The sequence below is a fragment of the Leptinotarsa decemlineata genome, unplaced genomic scaffold (assembly GCF_025532065.1).
Source record: "Leptinotarsa decemlineata unplaced genomic scaffold, Ldec_3_MD MMD2_tig00026340_RagTag_RagTag, whole genome shotgun sequence".
NCBI classification, from domain to species: Eukaryota; Metazoa; Arthropoda; class Insecta; order Coleoptera; family Chrysomelidae; genus Leptinotarsa; species Leptinotarsa decemlineata.
Window position 1 is genome coordinate 9,221,451 of NW_027412694.1, and position 22,139 is coordinate 9,243,589.

The following is a 22,139-nucleotide window of genomic DNA, read 5'->3' on the forward strand; positions in this document are numbered from 1 at the left end:
CGCTCCCTCGATATCTATGAATATACCCAGGGTGAATTCTTTATTGTCCAATGATATCTCGATTCTGCCAACCACATGGTGAAGGGCCGAATCAGTAGACCTTCCCGAGGTATAAACATGCTGATTTGGATGAAGTGTGTTGTTAACAAGTACTTCACCTCTTATGTACCGCTCACATAGCCTCTCTATGGTTTTTAAGAAAAACGATGTGAGACTAATTGGTCGGAATGCTTTTGGTAGGGTGTAGTCCATCCTACCTGGTTTGGGTATAAATACTACTCTTACTTATCTCCACTAACTGGGAATATACCTCAGAGCTAGAGAGGCTCTGAATATTCCAATCAGGTGCGGCATGAGAGTGTCCAGTCCCCACTGAAGTAGGGCTGGACTTATACCGTCAGGTCCTGGTGAATTGAAGGGGGAGGAGCCCGATATAGCCCATCTTATTTTGTCCTCATCAATTACTGTACTAGCATATTACCAGTCGTCTTATGAGGGTGTTGTTGGTACATCCGTCCAGTTCGTCGTTCCAGGAAAGACAGAACCTGGGAAGTGAGTTTTCATAAAAATCTCAGCACTCTCCTGGAGGTTGGCGGTTGGATGCCTCACGATTTGAACGGTCGACAAAAATTCACGTTTCGAGGTCTATTCTTATTTGCTTTTGCGCAATCAGAACGATCATTTTTTGGTCGGCAGCAGCCGACACTAGTCAATAGAAGCGTTACGATCCTGCTTCATGACAACGACCGTCCGCACGTTTTACAAGTCACTCTCCATACTCTCCAGATCCCTCACCAACCGACTACCATATTTTCAATCACTTCGATAACTTTCTCACCGGTAGAACCTTCATCAATCAGGACCAGGCAAAAACAGCTTTGCCCGACATGTGTTACTTTGCCAAAGGTGCAGTGGCTCAAATGGCGGATGTTCTTCACGCAAACGTAGATTGAGATTACAGTAGGCGAGAATCCACATTCTGGCCCGCTGTGGACCACAATTGAATGTGGCTAGACCACATCACCTGCATCTCCGTTTTATGTGTTCGTAGGTTGATGTGGCGCTGAGGACCAGTGGAGTCATACCAGTACTCCGTCTGTTAGGCCTAAATACAAACACTTTTCACTCTTCCGAAAATGGTTACCGTCCTGTGTTATGCTGCTATTTCATGCAGCGGGTCAAAGTTAGGGTACGGGGGTTTGAGGTACACTACTACCTTGCTTTGATCTATATCGGAGTAGCCCGATGGTCAGACATGTAGTAATTTGGTCCAATGATTTGGAAACACGAGTGGGCTTTTGGTCCACTCACACGGTGGAACTGTAGGATTGAGCCTCATTCAGGCGCTTAAGACGTAAGCCAGCATAGGGAGCTTTCTAAGGTGACATGGCATGAAATGATAAAATAGCCTAGGACGGTAACCGTTGCCGGAAGAATGAAAAGTGTTCATATCTAGGGATTTGTTCCACACGCGGAGTATTAGTATGACTCCACTTTTTCTCAACGCCACATCAACCTACGGACACCATGAATATTGTATAAACAATATAATTAAATATATCAACGATTCAAAATGTTTCTGATTTTAAATGATCAAAAAAGAACAAAATATTTTTTTTAAATCGTGAAAACGGGGTTGTTTCTGAGATTTCTCAATATTAACTGTTTTATGTATTCCTTGACCCGTCTACTAAGGGAAATAACTAAGTATACAAAACAAAAATGCTATAAACAACATTTTCTGATGATTATGATGACCATATTTATTCACAAACAATGAAAAGTGTACCTTTGCAGTATTTTTCAACTTGACATATAAATCATAGGTGATCAAAAGTAACACTGAAATAAAAAATATTGTAGAATAATATGTAAAATCTCAACATAAGCTACACATGGAATGTGAGGCTAATGATCTTTGAAGGCGATGTCGTACACAATACGCCCAATATACCAATTTGAATCTTAGTTTTCTTGAAATAGAAAATAGATCTTGTGATAGATCTCCATGTCACTGTAACGTATGCATACTATCGAAAGCAGTTATTTTAATTATTATATCTGAGACTTGTTCATGTTTTGTTTCTTGTAAGTATTAAAAGATATATCCGTAAATCCTATATTACCTCAGTCAGATATTTTTCTCAAGATAATTTACTTAGTTGGAGTTGAGATGATTCTACAACGTTACATGGATGACGGAATAGTCATGATGTACTTCAGGTGGCTCAGAGAGTTACTAAAATTGTCAACCCAGAACACGAGGCTAATGACCAAAGCAATGGATGCCGTTCACACACAAAAAAAATCCTATATTTTCAAATATTCCAATCAATTTAGTATGTAGGTATTCAAAATTTTACCAGATCAACTTCATTTTCATTCATAGCTCTGTAAGAGCTAGTCAGATGGATGATTGCATGTTTTGCCTTTTCGATATTTTTTTTCAAATGTTTTTCTCTATCCAATCAGACTCTATTACGACTCATACTCAGATAACAATGATTAATACTTTATAATATCGTCTATAATAAAAGTAAATGCTAAATTAAATTCGAACTGAACATAAGAGGTATGCTCGAAAAATAACGGGAAATAAAGTATAACAAAATTGTGAAATGTTAACAAAGGCTTGTATTGCCTGGGAATTTGCAGGCGTCATCTCGGACCGCATGCAAAGAGCCTTGAACATCGTCGGCATATGATGCGAGCATGAGAACCGCTCAGTGAATGCCCAAAAAACCACTGTCGTTGTGTTCACAAGGAAAAGAGTGATGCGAGGACTAAAATCATCAATACTCAACGAAGGGGAATCCCTTTGGTCACGGAAGTCGAATACTTAGGAGTGACTTTCGATCACAGGCTCACGTAGAACCTCCACATCCAAAAAACAGCACACGTGACCAGCATGGCACTGGAAATCTGCAGAAGAATGTGCGTGAAAAACTGGGGTCTGAACCAAAAAAATGACACTCTGGTTACATATAAGGGTAGTGAGACCCATGATAACATACGGTGTAGTGACTTGGTGGGCAAGAACAAAGCAATCGGGTACGGCTAGGCTTTTAGGCGGCATACAAAAGCTGGCGTGCCTAGGTGTCACAGGAGCCATGAGAACGACCCCAACTGCAGCACTTGAGGTTCTACTCGGAATTCCACCATTGCACATACAAAGAGAAGCTTGACTAGTGACACACAGGCTAATGCAGGGGCAAACCCCAATCAGCCAGTCACACGGTGCAGAATACTTGAAACTGTACAATGAACTAAAGGCAGATCCAATACTAGGAATGCCCGTGGATAACACAGTTACGCAGTACAGCCTTCAAAAACATTTCAAAATCATCATACCAAGTAGAGAGGACTGGCAAAACGGCCCAGCGGTAAAAGCGGAAGAAACTTGGTATACAGATTGCTCGAAGACCCAAGAAGGAATAGAAGCCGGTATATACGGAGACAGAGCAAAGACGAGAATCGCACCCAGTCTCGGACATAATGCAACTGTGTTCCAGGCAGAAGTAGCGGCCATCGAACACTGTATAGGGGAAATAAACAGGCAGAAGGTCACAAATAAAACCATTGTCATTTCTCCGACAACCAGGCGGCAATTAAGGCGATCAGCTCATTTCAAGTCTTCTCAAGACTGGAGGGAAGCTTTCTGAGCGCACTCAAGGAGCTAATTACCGAAAATAGGGTCACTCCAGCTTGGGTTACCGGACATGAGGGTCACAAGAACAACGAGGAGGCCGTGAAGAAGCATCCAAGGCTATGATCGGCCCATAACCCTTCTGCGGGGTAGCGAAAGCATGTATAAAGGCATCTTTAAATTCATGGATGCAAGCCGAATGGATAGATTGGTGGAATAAGCTCCCAGGAATGAGACAGGCGGAAGAGTTCATGAAGGAACCATCGCCCAGATTTACGGAAGACCTGCTAAACCATAACCGTAAGATTGTAAGGCTAAGACACGCAAGATGCGGGGAAAAGAAATCAGAGGCTGCCAGCTATATGAAGGGGTCCGTGTCAAGGTTATGGAGTCCCATCAAAGAGATCAGGCTAGACAATGAGCTCTAACAACCAAGGAGCATCACAATAGATCTGACATTATCGCAGTGAATAAGGACATGGGCCAGCTTCCCGACCATCTAATCTAAACCTAACAAAGGCCTATATTCAGTCTGCTACGAGTAAAACGCCCGGATTTGTGAAAAAGTAATTCATGGTTTTTGCACCACAGTAATGCACCTGCTCACACTTCATTGGCTGTTGCTCCATATTCGCCAGCTATATCTCCGTGTGACTTTCTCCTATGTTCAAAAATTAAGAGATCTTCAAAGGGTCGATTTATAAGCGTATATGACATTGAAAACGCATCGTTGAAAGATATAAAACCTATCGCAAAAATCGAGTTTAAGAAGTATTTCGAGGATGGAAAGAAGTGCCGGAACAAGTGTATAATATCTAATGGAGACTATCGTGAAGGGACCAGCGACAATCCTTTTTTGAGAAAACGAAAATTCCTTTCATTTTCTGAACATATACGTATTTCCAGCATGGGCCACGAGTCTGCAAAATCCGGTCCTGCGTCTATTCCTTTGCACAGATATCGACGTACAGCAACTGTGTTTTGAATGTATTAATAATTACACTACACTAACAGGTCATCCTGAGCTAAAAATAAATGTAGTAATTGCTTTTTCCTATTCCTTTGTGAGATGTTTCAGTGTTTTGAGCTTCCATATGCAAATAAAAAAATAACAGTGATATAGATGAATGTATATAACATGTTTTTCCAACTTCCTCGATTGTCTGTCTAGTGGAGATCTATAAGTCTGGAATCTGAGATACCAATCCAAGCGAAATTTTGTGAAATTTGTCTATTATATTTACATTTTACTAAACTCATTATCAAATTTGAAGGTTTTTATTCTCAACAAAAATTTCAAAACTATCAAATTATCACAAAATCATTGTTTTGTGGACGAATCGGCGAACTTAAAAAAAATAGTATCGAGGGAGATCGAAATTACCTCATTGAAGTTTTCATGGAGAAATTGAAATATTTTTCATTTCAAATTCCGAGCTTTGAAAACAAAAAATAGAAAAAATCATGTACAAAGTAGGCCAAATTGGACACTTTTAAATGGAAACTCCTGTTTTCAAACTAGATGGATGAAAACTGATGGCTTTGAAAGTCAAATTTTATAATAATATAATAATAATAATCTTTATTGAAATAGGAAACCTGATATACATATCTATGAGTGTAATAATAACACTAGCACAATGAAATATAAAAAAAAAATGTATGTAAAAAATTTCAAATTTAAACAATTTGAGATTTAAACTAGCATGTAGCCAGACAGTGAATATTACATATGAAGACTTCTGTATCTTCATTTATTAAAAACAATAAATGAAAAAACAATAAATGATAGCCAATAATGTCCCAAATGATTCCACATAACTATACAATTTGTATTCTATTACTTTTGTAATAGTGCTCTTTCAAAATCTTTTAAAATGTATATTTTTTTATTTCTTCAGGTAATTCATTGAACTCATGGAAGCCCTTAAAAATTAACGAATTCATGGTACTTCCGAATGCCGGTCTGTTTATATGTATATTATTAGAATTTCTTGTATTATAGTTATGAATATTTTTATTGAATTTGATGTAATCTTTAAAATATTCTGGTGCCATTCCATTTACAATTTTGTATACTAGAGTCATTGTAAAATAGTAGAGTCTACTTTCAACTGATAACCAGTTCAAACAATCAAGCATACTTTTTATGGGAGTACGGCGATTTGTTTTCAAGATTACTCTCATCCCTCGATTTTGTAGTTTTTGCAGCATATTTAATTTATTGAGGTTAAATAAAAATAATAATGACGCACAATACTCAAAGTGTGGTTCAATAATGGTATTGTAAACTGTTACTTTGGACTGCATTGACAAATTTCGTGCTATTCTACTGAAAAAATATAGTTTTTTCGATATTTTCTTATGTATATATTCAAAGTGATTGTCAAAATTTAAAAAATTATTCAGTTGAAAACCAAGGTATTTGACTGATGACACAACTTGAATTTTTTCGTTATTAATATTGAAGTTTATACCGTTGATATCTAGAGAACTGTATTTATATTTCGTGGTGAATATCATTGCTTTTGGTTTTGTGACGTGTATTTGTTAGTGCATAAATACTCATTTACCGCTCCTAAAATCCTATCCATTTTATGAATAGCTCTATCTAAATTCATATCGCTACACATAAGCAACGTATCATCATGACAAACTCAATGGTGAAAATCGCGTATCGACATCTATCTTCGTTTCTGTTTCTTGTTTCTATGAAAATATTTCCAAAGCACTTTTTTACGAAGAATTTAATGATGTGAAAAACTTATTTTTTCAAATGAGATATCAATAGTTTTTGATGGAAAACTGTTATTTTAATGAGACACCCTGTATATCCCTGCATATTTCAATACAGCCTAAAATTACCTTTCCAAAAATGTAGCACACCTGATGTTAGCTAGAGTCGTCTTTGAAATACAGAGTTATTAGTTTTTTTGATGTAGACTTTGAAACGCTCACTTTGATCAAGTAGGCTTTAGACGACGCGGCGATAAAACAGAAAGAAATTGTTTAATAGTAGCTATCAAATGTTGAGAAAGATTTTCAGTAATTAAAACGCAGAGTTTCCATAACAATTCATAGGTACCATATTTACTACTCATAAAAGAAACTTCAATAATAATAATAATAATAATGATAAAGAACAAACAATGAAATATATTCCTTCAGAGGTGACACCTTTTCTGAACGTTTTTTGCCGAATTAATGAGTTCAATAGGAGTTAAAGAAGCGAAACTTTGCATCACTGCCGCTTTCTTTCCACCTTCCCCAGGGGTAAAAGTCCATAGGCGTTAGGTCCGGTGACCTGGCCGGCCAACGGTTGGATCTTTGGTTGGCTATCCAATTATTACCAAAATTTGCAGCCAAAAAATTAGTGTCAATTGCAGTGTTGTGCGGCAAAGCCCCGTCTTGTCGAGAATATATTTTTCTGAGGCTACATTAGTGGCAGTTCATCAAAAAGAGGTTTAATATTTTGCTTTAAAATTTCTAAATACCTCTGAGATGTGAGAGTGCCATTATAAATGAATGAGCCGATAATTCTACTCCTGAAAACACCTGCCCACACACTAAAAACTTCTCTGCTCCAAAATAGAATGAGGACTTTGTTGTGCCCATCAAGTATAAGAATTGTAGTGGTTGAAAATGCCGACATTGCTCACGTGATCTTCATCTGCTCAAATACAATTTTCGAAAAAACACCCACTTGGTTACAACTTTTCAAGAACCACTGGCAAAAAGCCGTGCGGCGTTCAAAATCTCCTGGTGTGAGTTGATGAACTCTTCTGGTCATGCATGGCTTGAATTTGTGTTCAAAATCCTACTAACGTTAGTTATTGGTAAGCCTGTTGATATTTTAAATTTTCGCGTTGACGTTTTGGGATTATTTTCAGCAGTTCGTAAATCGACTATTTCTTCCAACTCCTTATCCCTATTTGATTCATAAAATTCTGGCTGTTTCTTTTCAAATGACCACCATCTTAATCTTGCAAAAAGTATCTAAAAGGTTGTCTTCTCTGGATACCTCTCGTGAAACAAATTGCTTGCTGCTTCTGTATTTTTCCCGGTTTGTATAAAACAGACTATCATATCCCATTTTTCATTATTCTCATACCCCATTGCGAATATTTGAAAACTGAACATAAACCACTAATTGAAGAGCGTTTTTACTGCTTGAATCAAAATTTGACAGCTACCAGTAAAGATTTGCATTCTATTTTATCGCCTCATCGTCCTAAGCCTACTTGATCAAAGTGTATGAAAAATTTGTTATAAATAAATAAATTTTCATACTTCATTTTTTCTCAATAGAATATGAGAGAGCAATAAAAATTATGATATAAAAAATATTTCCTTAATATTGTTTTTATTTCGCAAAATATATAGTTTATTCCATAACAAGTTTTCCTCATCTGAAGAGGCCAATGTGGTTGGTGAAACGCGTGTGGATTCCTCCATAGAACTAGTTTGGTTTCAGCCATTTTGATATTTTTTCTGAAATGTACTATAATATAACTAAGCTTTTTAGATATTTCACCTTTGATGTGTCGAATTGATAACCTTTTTTCTGAAGTTGAAATTTGTTTCGAATTTAACAATTTTTGATAACTTTGACGTGGTTTATTTCTGCTTCCTATATTTTCATTTGAAATCTCAACAATGGTGGCAATTTACAATCACGTGAAATGAATAATGAAGAAGTCAAATAGAATATACAATAATGACATTATTGAAACATACTGATACGTTTTTTGGGAAAGAATGCTTTTGGCTTTCTACTTCTCCATCTTGATCCTAAAAACATATCGTTTCACTTTAAACAAGATTCCTATGGCTGGGAATGCGAATAAGCGAATGAATATCATTTACGTACTGTCATCGATAACATGAGTGGATTCAACTCATTGACAAAAAGTCGTAATTTTATGAACGAATTGAATGTTTTTTCTTATGATGTTACCCGTATTTGGTACTGAAGAGCCAAACATCGGATGTCTACCAGTCAGGATGATAGTGTTTCATGAATCCTGTGAATCCATTCCATTATGGTTTGAAATATCATACTTCGCGGAATCAGGCACAGCTACCTACTCACCATTACGAAACTCACCAGAAAAATCAACATATAGTACCTCACATGGCTAAATCGTTTGGTCAAAGGTCATAAAGATACATTGCACCTAAAGTATATAATTCTATTCCCAAATTAATAACCGACATCAAAAACATTTTTACTTTCAAGAAAGAATTTAAAAAAAAACATTCTAAAAATGCCTAGAACAGCAGTTACTGAAATAATCGAAGGAAAATGAAAATTCAAAACCTTTTGAATACCGATGTATCACTGTTAGCAAACAGGTTTATAGATTATTGATATATTGTATTGAACTGAACCGAAAACTTGAAAGTTTGATATTCGCTTAGTTGAAAATTGTGTCACTGTATTATACTATTTGTTTTCATATTTTCATTTCAAGGAAAATGAAAATTGAACACCATTTTAAATACCTATGTCTCACTCTTATCAAGCAGGAATACAAACGATTGATATATTATATTAAACAGAACTGGTTGAAAGCTAAATAATCTTGAACTGTGTCTTTGTATTATATTATAGTGTTTGTTCTTTCATTTTATTTTATTTTAAGTATAATAACAAATTATAATAGTTATACATGTTTGATTACATTTACGATTGAATATGTTCGTAGTCGAATACCTTAATATGTTATTCATTCTATGTTTTTGTTTAACTATTTCAATGTATGTATGTATATGCCTATTCACACCAAATTTGTATGTCGAAAGAAGTATTCACTTACTTATCGAGCATCTCGTTATTTATTTGAACTTTCAATTTGTACTTCTCATTTGTATTTGGATCTTAAATAAAGAACATATTATTGTTATTATTATTACGAATGTTTTGAATACAAACGGAATAGAGAAAAGTATTTTTCGTATAATTAGTGTTCATATAAAAGTATTTGTTTCGAAAGTTTTTTTTTTTTTTCGTGTAATTCAATGTTCATATGAACATAGCTGTTTCGAGAAGGCTTTTTCTTCCAGTTTGTGTCTGAAAGTTACTTCTTTGCATGATCTACATATCTCTGTATAGAATAACTTTATTGAAATTGATTGCTTCCTTCCTTTCTTTGGAAGATTCCCACTTTTTTGTATCAAGATGGAGAAGCTAAAACTTTTTTTACGAAAAATTGACACCTTAGTATACGAGTTTCGTTTTAGAATAGCTTCCTCAAGTAGGACTAATGACCTTCAGTTAATGACATTATATTACCTTTTTGATAACAAAGTCAAAAACATTCCAAATATTATATCAGTTTTGATCTAAAAAACAGGCAATGCATAGAGTATAGAGTTTCATGAAAAAAAGCAAAAGAGTCTCAAAGGTCCAATTAGAAAAAATTATATTTGTCTCTAGTTGCGTAACCCTGTATCTTCTATACAACAGTGTCTGTTTCAAGAGTATTTTGGGATTTATAATTTTTTTATTTACTTTTGACTTGCAAGTATATGGCGGTAATACCTCTATATATAGATTTTTTTTTTGTTTCGAATAGAAGATCCACGAATGATTTTTTCGGAGAATATACCTTTTCTATCGCGATCATTAGAAGGTACTCAAAAATAGAAAACCTTCACATATATAATTAAATCACCCAATATTGTTAATTGTAAAACAAGTTGTTTGGGACATGTCGTTTGCACATAATAAACTGGTGAATGTGTATTCACGAGATGATGGCTTCTGTAAACGACACCCAAAATGAAAATAACACTGATGAAACAGAATTGGCACCAGAGAGGGGAGCGTTATGGAGTTGTTTTTGTTTTCTGCGACTTAGCATCGCAGGTTTCGAGAGGGTTTCCGATGCTATTTTCGTAAATGTAAGGTGGTCGCTTTATACTTTATCGATTTGTGGCTATTTTTAGAAAAACGTGACAAGGACAGCCAACCGGGAACAACGCCGACGCCCGACAAAGATCGCCCAATCCGAGATAGAGACGAGAGCGAAGGAGTTTTGATTATTAAGCGTTAATACATTGTTTTAAGATCATGCATTACAGATTATTCATACTAGCTGTTGCCTGTGACTTCGTTCGCGAGGATTTCCGTTTTGGGTTTTCTCAGATTTTCTAACAGCAAAAAATTTTCTCATGTATTTGCCTATCTTTTATTCAAAAGAAAATAGTTCTACAATGGTTATTTTTTTCAACAAATCTTGACGTGAGTTGACATACGGATAAGCCGTTTTTAAGATAAGCACGCACAGAAAAAAGTGTTGTGTTTTATTGCATTAATATAAACCTTCAATAATAGTTTTTCTCAAATATCTTTCATGTACAGATAGCGATCAGATAAAAAAACATTTACATCTATCGATTTTGAGCATCCTGCTGATACAACAAATAAAATAAAATCGTAAATCAGAAGGGTGGTAACTTGTTATTTGATTGTTGGATTCAACCAATCAGATACTTCACATACTTATTTGATAAGCGTTTTGGTATAGTTCAAGTAAACGATATAGTGTCCCCTACCTTCCAGCAGTTCCCCTTTAATAAAATAGTGAGGGAGGTAAATAATTTTTTATTATATAAGAATCACAATAACTATATTATATATAGTGTGTATGATATGATATTGTATATAGCGTGTATGATATAAATTAAAAGGGAAAATTTGTGGACAGAACACTCAAAAAAGGTGCAAACTGCGGACACGTGTTTCTGGCTATTGGCCTCATCAGCGCGGTGCAGCCAATTGCAAAGACGGACAACAACTGGTTACCAAAAATGAAAAACTTCACATATGCACGGTGTCACCAACAGGAGCTAACCGCACATTTGTGCGGTATGATATAAATCAAAAAGGAAAATTTGTGGACAGAGCACTCAAGAAAAGTGCAAACCGCGAACACCCTTTCGTAACTGTGTCGTGAGTATCATACCAAGTTTCGTTCAAATAGAAAATTTGCCGTTGTTCTTGTCTATATTTAGTTATTTGTTCTAAGGATTTGTTACGCAATTCCACTATTCTGCTTTCCATAACTGTTTGATGTTTGTTTATTATTTTAAATCTAAATCCTAGTTTCTTTATCCAATTCTGAAGAGTTTTGTCACAGCAGCTCACGTTATGGCCGGAAGTATTCAATTTCTTCCTTATGATTTCAACTGTAGGAATCTCATTGCTTTTGTAACAGTCGTATATTGTTCTTTTTTAATGATTTTATTAGATGACCATCTAAAGGTTTTGGTAATCTCGCATCAAATCGCGTCTTGCGTTCATAAGGTTTGTTTTTGACTATTTTGAATGCGTTTCATGTAATAAAAATAATACAAAATACAAGACATAATATTGCATCACGAAGAATATAAATGATGATTGAAATTTAATAAAATAGTTAAAATAATATGATAATAATACACTAAAAAAAGTTGAAATTAAATAGTTAAGATCAACAGTATAGGTGATATTATATGATGATATTTATTTTTTATCGACCTTTTTTGGGTAATTGTTACCTTGCACAATCTGAAAAAATATAAAAATTATAATGGAGAACTTTATACAAGTGTAGAAGGGCAAACTTTTTAGTTTACCCCGATAAGTTACTGCGTAAAAATCAAAGTATTTTTCACAAAGAAAAATCTTCTATTTATCAGTAACTTGTCGTATTTATCAAAAAAATTATTAAGAAATAATACTTATCTTTTACGTTTCGGAGGCCAAAATCTGCCTCCGTCTTCAGAAATGGATAAAAAAAATTCGAATATATACGCAATTATTCCTTTTTTGATAGCTTATTTCTTTACTTCTTCGACAGATGTCAAAGAAGTTTTGAAATATGAAATTATGTCAATGTTGTTGATTGACAACTGAAACATTTGATGTAATACAAGGTACTCTCTGATATCAGTTTGTTGCCATTTCGCCACTATCCAAAGTTTTCTTCAAGATGGGTAGCCAAGTACGGTCTATTTCTAAGGAGCTATTCGAGATACAATTCTCTCCAGAGAATTGTAGAGTATGCTCTAAAGAGTATGCTCTACTACTAAAGTGATATTTTACATGTGTACAAAAATAATATAGCTGCCGGAGGTGCATAACATAACATTCTTTGTATAGTTCATTTTAGTGAAATTGGCAGATGAAACTTTCAAGATGGCGGCTGAGCGCCATCTGGGAAAAAATTTAAATGGACAGATCATTTTGAAGTTCCTGACGAATACATCACAACCCTAGAATATGAAGTCAATATCTTCACCAACCGCAAAATGGCGGAACATTTAATAATTTCCTGAAGACAAACACATTAATATTGATTTTTCTAGAAATATTCATTTTTATCTGCCATATGGCAATTCTCACAACCCGATAAGGTTTGTTAATTTTTTCTTTATAAAAACAACAATCATTGAACATCATTGTTCAGTTAGAATATTCTCATTTAGTTTTCGGTTTTACTAGTAGAAAGGTACCACGTCACCAATCTCTAAAATGGTCAATTCTCGTTCATTGGAAGAAAAATTTGAAGCGATTTTTATTTACGATGCGACGCGTAACTTTCACGAGACCGAAATGATTTTCAATGAACGTTTTCCGGATCGTCCTATCTGTAGAAAATATTTGAGGGAACTTGTATCCAAATTCACAACTACCGGTAGTGTACATAACAAAAAGCCCCCAGGTCATCCGTCCATTCCCGAAGAACAGCAAGTGCAAATAATTGGTGGGATGGTAGTAAATCCTGAACAGTCTACTTATTCCGTCGCGAATGTTTGTGAGATGTCTCCTTCTACTGTGTGGAGACTTTTAAAGAGGAATAGGTATCATCCATACAAAATTAAAATGATACACCAATTAACTGAAGATGACCCTGAACGAAGAACAGAATTCTACGAAATCATGACTGAAACCATTCCAAGGCATCCTACCTATCTCCACAATATTTGTTTTAGTGACGAATATACTTTTTTTTTAAACGGCAATGTTCACAGAAGAAATTGCCGTTATTGGAGTGACACCAACCCTCACGTTTTTCGGGAAACGCATACCCAATATACAAAAAAAAATTAACGTTTCGGCAGGAATATTAGGAAACCATATTGTAGAACCTCTATTTATTGATCAAAATTCAACTTGGGAACTGTATTTGAATGTGCTGGAAACTACTATTGGCCCTCTCGTCACTGAAATCGTCGAAGCGAATCCTAATGAATTCGATATGAATATTGTATTGCATGGAGCACCAATGTGGTGGTGACACCAGACAAGTAAGAAACTATTTGGATACTACTTTTCCCAGTTGTTGGATTGGCCATCGAGGTCCTACAGAATGACCAGCCTGCTCGCCAGATTTGACACCTTTGGACTTTTTTATGGGGCTATTTGAAGCAAAAGGTGTATGAAACTGAAACTGCTTCATTATTGGATATGAGGCAGAGAATAATAAATATTTGTAGAGATACTGACGTTACTGTGTTCGAAAATGTTCGGCGTGAAATTTTGGATGGCTGTTCATATATCAAGAAGTTCAAGGCAACCATTTCGAGCATCTTCTGAACTGACTTCAAGCTTATTACTTTATATTATGTAGTTAAATGTCAATAAATGCACTGTATATTCGATCTGTTGGAAAGCGTACATTTTTCGAATAGATTAGTTTCAAAAATCTCCTCTGAATAATTTCTAATGAATTTAAATGTACCCGCAAAACTGAGCCGCACGCTGTAATACCGTATCTCAGGTGACGTTCCACTAAGGCGAAATAAAGTTTTTCTACTTCCTTCGTTGGTAAACATGTTTTGAGTAGTCGAAATCTATGTAGTATTATTCATTGGAGTTTTTTAATAGTATATTTTATATGAGCGTCCGATTTCAGATGTCTATCGATATATATATATATATATATATATATATATATATATATATATATATATATATATATATATATATATATATATATATATATATATATATATATATATATATATATATATATATACCTAAGTATTTAATTTCTTTCACAGAGTGAATTTCAATTATATGACCTTGTTGATAATTTTAATGCTCCTATATGAACAGCTATTCGATATATTGCAGCTGAAAGACAATGTCCCTCAATTGACTGTTAGAGGACGGTGGTCAAACCATTTTAGTCTTTTTCAACCTTTTTTCAAAGCAAACTTCAGGTAACAAATAGAAAAAAATTATAACAATTTACGTCATTCACGATATCTCATTAAACGTACAAACACATAATTGCTCTTGCAATAGTCTTTTTATAGCAATTTTTTAGCATTTGTGAAGTTATAGCAACGCAAGCCTTCCTTATTGTTTTCTTTTAATTTGTCAATATAGCCAAAAGTTGAGCCGAATACCTTGTCATTAATGAAGCACCACAGTGAAAAGTCCAGAAGGGTCAGGTCAGGTGAACGTGGTGGCCATTTAATGAGATCATTGTTTCCTATCCATTGTCTTGGCATAGTCATATTGAGAACATATATGCAATTATTTCTGCGATGTGGCGGAGCTTCATCGTGTTGAAAGTACTGATATTTTCTCAGAATATTCAAAGACAAATTTTCCAGCAACTCAACTGGAGTCTCCGACAAGAATTTCAATTACAATTTTCCCATAAAAGATATCACAAAAAATAGGGACCTATAATCTTTGTGTCTTACATACCAAACCAAGCGTTAACTCCAATTTATTTTGGAAATTTTTAACTCTATGCAGGAAGAGATTTTCTTGTCGTCAGTGATAATGAATATTTCAGTTAACACATCCGATATTTATGAATCTACGTAGATCTAATCTAATCACGTAGATATAGCACCATTATATATTGCTATATATTAGCGCTATTTGAAAAACAACCACTGATATGAAAAAAAATTATACCTTTTCTCCTGAATAGGAAACTTTCGTTTAATTCAACCGACCTTGTAGGTTTTACCATTTCCGAGATAGCAATAGTGGAATCTGCTAAAAAAGGCCTATATACATACGGAAACATAAAAAGGCATCAAATTTTTAATATTTCTCTTTTGGAAATTCTGACTTCAAAAATCAAAATTTGGACCTCAAAAATATTTGTAACGCAATTCCATCATTCTTCTAATTCCTATAACTGCTTGACGTTGGTTTATTATTTCAAATCTGAGTCCTACTTTATCCAATTCTGAAGAGTTTGGTCAAAGCAGCTCACGTTATGGCCGGAAGCATTCAATTTATTCCTTATTGTTTTTTTCAATGATTTTATTAGATGAACATCTAAAAGTTTTGGTAATCCTTTATCTCATCACGTCTTGCGTTCATAGATTCTTATTCTTATATACATTGAAAAATACTTTCTGTATTTCAATATTCAAATATATCCGAATCTTATTCACTGGCCACTGGTATCTGTTTTTCGCATTGTTCACCATCGCTATTAGAATCAGTCGCTGGAAAAAGTATGCGTTGTTATCACACTCGTTATTACTATTAGTACTTGTCCAAATACGCAACATTTTCAACTGATAACAAAAATTTTAAGTAATTATAACTGCACACTCAAATCGCGATCAGTTCCTAAACCATCTCCGCATTCTATAAGTCACCGTAACATGACTTCAAATTTAATTGTATGACTCTTCAGCCAATCATAAAACTCGGTTAGTAAAAATTATCCAATACGAACCGCCAATTCTTCAGTCCACGTGGACTAGTTTGCAGCCGGTTCATTTCTATTATTTGTTTTTTGGCCTTTGAGAGTGCCGCTAACTTTAAGTGTACACAATATCGTTTAATTCTACTATACATTCCAAAATGTATATTTAAAGTTAATTTAAATGATTTAGTTGAATGATATTGAGCAATTCAGATAGCTATTCCCTACTTTTATATACTGGACATTACCTAAAGAGTGATTTTTTAAGAGGTGTAGGATTTGATTTTCAAAACAACACAAAAAATTTGAAAAAATTGATGAAATTTTAATTGGAATCGATAGAACGATCAATATAATTTAATGTTTGTTTGAAGATGATTTCATGCTAATGTAGTGCGCGGCTCCGCTTTAGATGGTCCATGCGCAAGGTCCAATTTTGGCACACTCTCTCTAACATCGACCGGTATTAAATGCTCTAAAATTGGCTTCCAGAGCGTCAGTTGTTGCTTGACCGCGTTAACATGACCTCACAAGACATAATTCAAAGGCGTTAAATCACACGACCTAGGTGGCCAATTGACGGGCCCCAAACGTGAGATAAACTGTTAACCGAAGGCGGCTCTTAATTGGGCCATTGTTTCGCGTGCCGTGTGGCATGTGGCACCATCTTGTTGAAACCACGTGTCAGGCATGTCCAATTCTTCCATTCTGGGCAACAAAAAGTCGTCAGTCGTCACACGGTAGCGCTCGCCATTCACAGTAACGTTCCGGCTTTGAAGAAATACGGCCCGATGATGCCACCTACCCATAATCCACACCAAACAGTGACTTTTTCGGGATGCATCGGTAGCTCTTGCAATGCTTGTGGCTGGTCTTTACTCTAGATGCGACAATTTTGCTTGTTAACGTATCCATTCAATCAGAAATGAGCCTCGTCGCTGAACATAATTTTTCGATAAAAATGTGGATGTTCCTCCAACTTTGCCAGTGCCCATTCACCAAATGTTAGACGTTGTGGGAGGTCGTGTGTCTTCAGTTCTTGCACCAGCTGTATCTTATAAGGATTTACGCCCAAATTTTCCACGTAGTGGAGTAACAAAGGCCCAATTGCTGCGAATCTACATTTCACGGTCATTACGAACACTGGCGGATACAGTCGCAATATTTTCTTCAGTCCTCACTCTACGTATGCGTGTTGGTGGTTTAATGTCCAATAATGTAAACTGGGTTCGAAATTTAGTCACAAGCTTCCGAATAGCTCCTTCGGTAGACCGACGAAACTGACCATAAATTGGAAGAAGTGCACGATGCACTTTCTTCACCGAGCATGAATTTTGAAAATAAAATTCAATAATTTGCAAGCGTTGTTTATTCGTAAGTCGATTCGTGGTTAAATTATAGACCAAAGTGAACAAGTTTGACAATGACACAAGACACGATTCACGCGTGATCTGTCAAAAACAGTGTTGCCAAAAAGATACCAGCAAAAAAATCCATTCATTACATCCTATGGGGGAATGGAGGACAATACTAGTTTTTTGTAGGAAAACACTCATCGATGTCTTCACATTATGTTTATTCAAATTTACATTTAAAAATTATTTCAGTATACGACCGCTATCGAGGGCGCTGAGTTCTCCTGTTGTACACCTTGGACCGCCTGGGGAAGGACCAACGTTAACGAGGCGGCGAGCTTCTTCCACTCCTACTACTGGTCTCGCCTACGATAACCAGATGCTCAAACACGCATGCGTTTGCGGAAATAACGCCCTACATCCTGAACATGCTGGTAGATTGCAGAGTATTTGGTCGAGGTTACTTGAAACTGGTTTGGTTTCCAGGTAAAAACTCATTTTCAGAAACCATTTCTTGAATCATTTTAAGTTTGGAAAACTGTTTGCTAATGTTGAATCCTGAAATAACTTTTTACACTTGTCTACTCGACCACCAAACTAACATTATTCACACTTGTGAACAAAATAATTATGTACATTGAGAGATATTGAATACCACTTTTCTAAACTACATTACATAGCGAGGAGGCAACCCCTGTAAATTTGATTTGAAGATGCATTTTCAGGCCTCATAGCCAAATTATACTTAGGGCTGTATCTTTTTTGTACGCAGAAATATTGAAAAAAATATTTAGCAAGCGCCAAACGTGATGGCAAGCGATCGCGCAGGTATAGACTCTCCCAACTAAATTACTATTAGATTACGATAAGCATCTTACTGGCCAGTGTCGTACCTATAATTAGTTTTAATTAGGGTAACAAATGAAACATGACTTCTTTGGAATTTCTTTTCATATTTTATTTAGTATTATAGGTATGGTACAGTTCATTAAAATATTATATAATGATACACTCTTGATGACTGGATTTTTGTTAGACGATCTTTTTTTTTTTTCAGAAACAACACAAATTATTCTGATAATGCCAAACGCCATCAGCATTGGAGGCATTTGTATGTCTTGAAAGGCTGTAGTGGAGTTTACATTGAAAATGAGTTTGTGCGCATGGGGGCGGGCTCGCCATCACGTATGGCGCTTGCTGTATTTGAACTTCGTCATGAGAACATTCAATTAGCGATAGGAATATGTTGATAAATTTTTTATATGTGATTTGTGCCACTATCAACTTTGAAATTTCAAATACGGACCTGTATTTTCACAGCAATTTTTTGTCATTTTCATTATTTTTCTTATCATTTTCATCATTCAATGTTCAAATGTATTAATTGCAATTGTAGATGATGATAACTTCCAAGAAGTGTAAGACTTCCAGAAATTAAAGAATTAAAATCCATCTTATAATGCCAATTATAACTGTATGAATATCTAGGAATACATAATTTTATGGAAACAAAAGCAGATTTATCTCTTCCGGTGACAAAAAGTCGCAATATTATAAAAGAAACGTGTTTGAAATGCCATCCAAAACGGTGCTGATGATGTGATAAGACAAGTAGTTTGTTCCGAAACTTCGAAGTACACCATTAAGGATGATTGTTTTCTATTTAATGACATTTTATATCAAGTTTCGTTTTCTGAGGGTTGTCGTTCGTAGGGGTGGGACAGCTAGTTAACGGAAAACATATTTGAAACAGATATATCACATTGTGTAGTGTTACCATGACTGATTGCTGTTTCAATTCTATAACGAATATGGCATCATAGTCATCATGAATTTTTATTCAAACTAACACAAAAGTTTTTTTTGGTTCAAGGGCAGTGAAAATCCATTAATGCTAGGAATTATATGTGTTACTTCCCATATAACATTCATACAATATGGCCATTCAGTCAAATCTAATTTTGTTCATTGTTTTATAAATTTTCCGGTAGTTCTCGTCTATCAGAATGCAATGGCAAAAATGTCAAATCGATAGCATTTTATGTCATCGAGATACGCGACTTTTCGTTTGTCAAAAGTTATTGAGACGTCACGAGATATGTGTCATTGTCAGTACATCGAAGCATTTAATGTCTGTGTTCAGATGAGGATGTGTTTAGTCCAGGAACGTTATATTGAGGTAGAAACAAGTAATTTATCACAGGCGGACTTATTCATGGTTATGAAATATTTCAAAAAGAATAAGGACTGCATCCTTTGTTCACATAGCTATATGCAAGGTTTTGTTAACTTCCTCGTTTTTGTTAACAGTTACAGAATTGTTTTTGGTGAATTTCGGGTTGAATAAGTACCCATGTGTTAATCTTTTTTATCCTTAATACTTTCACATCAGTAGCCGATGAATACAAGCAATCAAAAAGTAATTGAAATTTCATACTGCTTACATATAATGGTCTGAAACTAATGGCTTCGAATATACTCTAGAGAATTTTTTTTTCGCCAATATTCTTCAAATTAGTGGGAAATGAAGTTTTTAGTTTTCTACTACTCCATCTTGATACAAAAAATGTGGGAATCTTCGAAAGAAAGGAAGGAAGTAATCAATTTTTAAAGAAGTAACTCTATGCATATACAGTGTGTCTCACTTCTCATGGAAACACCCCTGTATCTTCCGTAATATTCAAGGTAGAACGATGAAACTCTCTGTACTGATGGAAATGCTCAAAATGCACCTACCACCTGAATGGGGTTGGCCAAAGTGATATACACTGTCCGCCACTCGCGATGGAACACCCCATTTTTACGATAAAACATATTAGGGGGCAAAATAGGCTCAAAATTCCTTCAGATTCGTGATCAGGACTACCAACATACTACGAGTACACTTTTTTCCTGAAAAAATTTCAGTCCTGAAAAATCCGAATTTGTTTCACTTCTCATGGAAACACCCCCGTATCTTCCGTAATAATTGAAGTAGATTTTTTTTCGTTTTGACATCAAAACATGAACGAAATTGTTCAAGAGAAACTCGACTTTTGTTTTCACATAAATAATTTATTTTTTATTTTGTTGTCAGAAAAGTTATTCCTTCTCAATAAGAGAGAAAATGGTAATTTTGTAAGAGGATCGGAAACATGTAATCAGTGAGGTTTTAGGATGGTTAATGTTAGTTAATATTAGTTAACATTTTTCCATTATTAAAAAAAACAAGGATATTTTGTGGCGAAAAATGTTATGTAGTTCAAAATTCTTTCGAAGTACTACTTTCAAAATCACATTTTCAATTAAAAAACAAAACAATCAATTTCAAATGATTTAACTGTTGACAATTTTATATTTTCGTGCCTTCTATGAAATTTCCCTCCAATCGAAGACATTTTTCTATGTGCCTTCTATTATTTCCTCCAACTCTTCTCAGTTCTCTAGATGTGATTTCTCTACATGCTTGTATAATTCTTGAACGGAGATCTTCCTTATTTGTTGGCCTATCCTTATAAACTTTATTTTTCAAGTTTCTCCATAAATAAAAATCCAGTGGAGTTAAATCTGGGGATCGTGGTGGCCATACTACGAGAGGGCTATTGGGTCCTATCCATTTCATAGGTAGATTCCTATTCAACCAAACCCTTGTTATGCCACTATTGTGAACTGGTGAACCATCTAACTGAAAAATCATGCTGTGTCTCACATCCAAAGGTAGTTCTTCCAGCACATCGGAAAATGCATTTTCGAGAAAATCAACCAATAGTCGTCCGTTTGAATTTTGATCGAAAAAAAATGGCCTGATAATATTTTCGTTCAGGATACCACACCACACATTAACTTTCTGAGATAATTTCCCTGCATCCATAAACAATACTCCATACGGAGGATTTCATCTTCTTCGTGCAAAGTATGTAAAAATTTGGGTTTGAACGCATGCATGCCCACATGGGGTGTTCCATCGCGAGTGGCGGACAGTGTATATCACTCTAGCCAATCTCATTCAGATGGTAGGTGAATTTTGAGCATTTCCATCAGTCCTGAGAGTTTCATCCTTCCAACTCGAATATTACGGAAGATAAGGGGGTGGTTCCATAAGAAGTGAGACAAATTCGGATTTTTCTGGACTGAAATTTTTTCAGGAAAAAAAGTGTATACGTAGTAAGTTGGTAGTCCTGATCACGAATCTGAAGGAATTTTGAGCCAATTTTGCCCCCTTATATGTTTTACCGTAAAATGGGGTGTTCCATCGCGAGTGGCGGGCAGTGTATATCACTTTGGCCAACCCCATTCAGGTGGTAGGTGCATTTTGAGTATTTCCATCAGTCCTGAGAGTTTCATCGTTCTACCTCGAATATTACGGAAGATACGGGGGTGTTTCCATGAGAAGTGATACACAGTGTATGTGTAGATCGTGCAATAAAGTAACTTTCAGACACAAACTGATAGAAAAAGCCGTCCTGAAACAGCTACTTTCAT

The 22,139-nt window shown here is 35.3% G+C and overlaps 1 protein-coding gene across 1 annotated transcript in view; it reads left to right on the plus strand.

Annotated features, from left to right (window-relative positions):
• The window catches only part of HDAC4 (Histone deacetylase 4), a 153,952-nt gene that overhangs the window by 103,259 nt on the left and 28,554 nt on the right, over nt 1–22,139 (plus strand). The window contains exon 5 of the mRNA XM_023156375.2: nt 17,931–18,164. Within this exon, the coding sequence (XP_023012143.1) occupies nt 17,931–18,164 (234 nt within the window). The remainder of the gene's footprint in view (nt 1–17,930; nt 18,165–22,139) is intronic.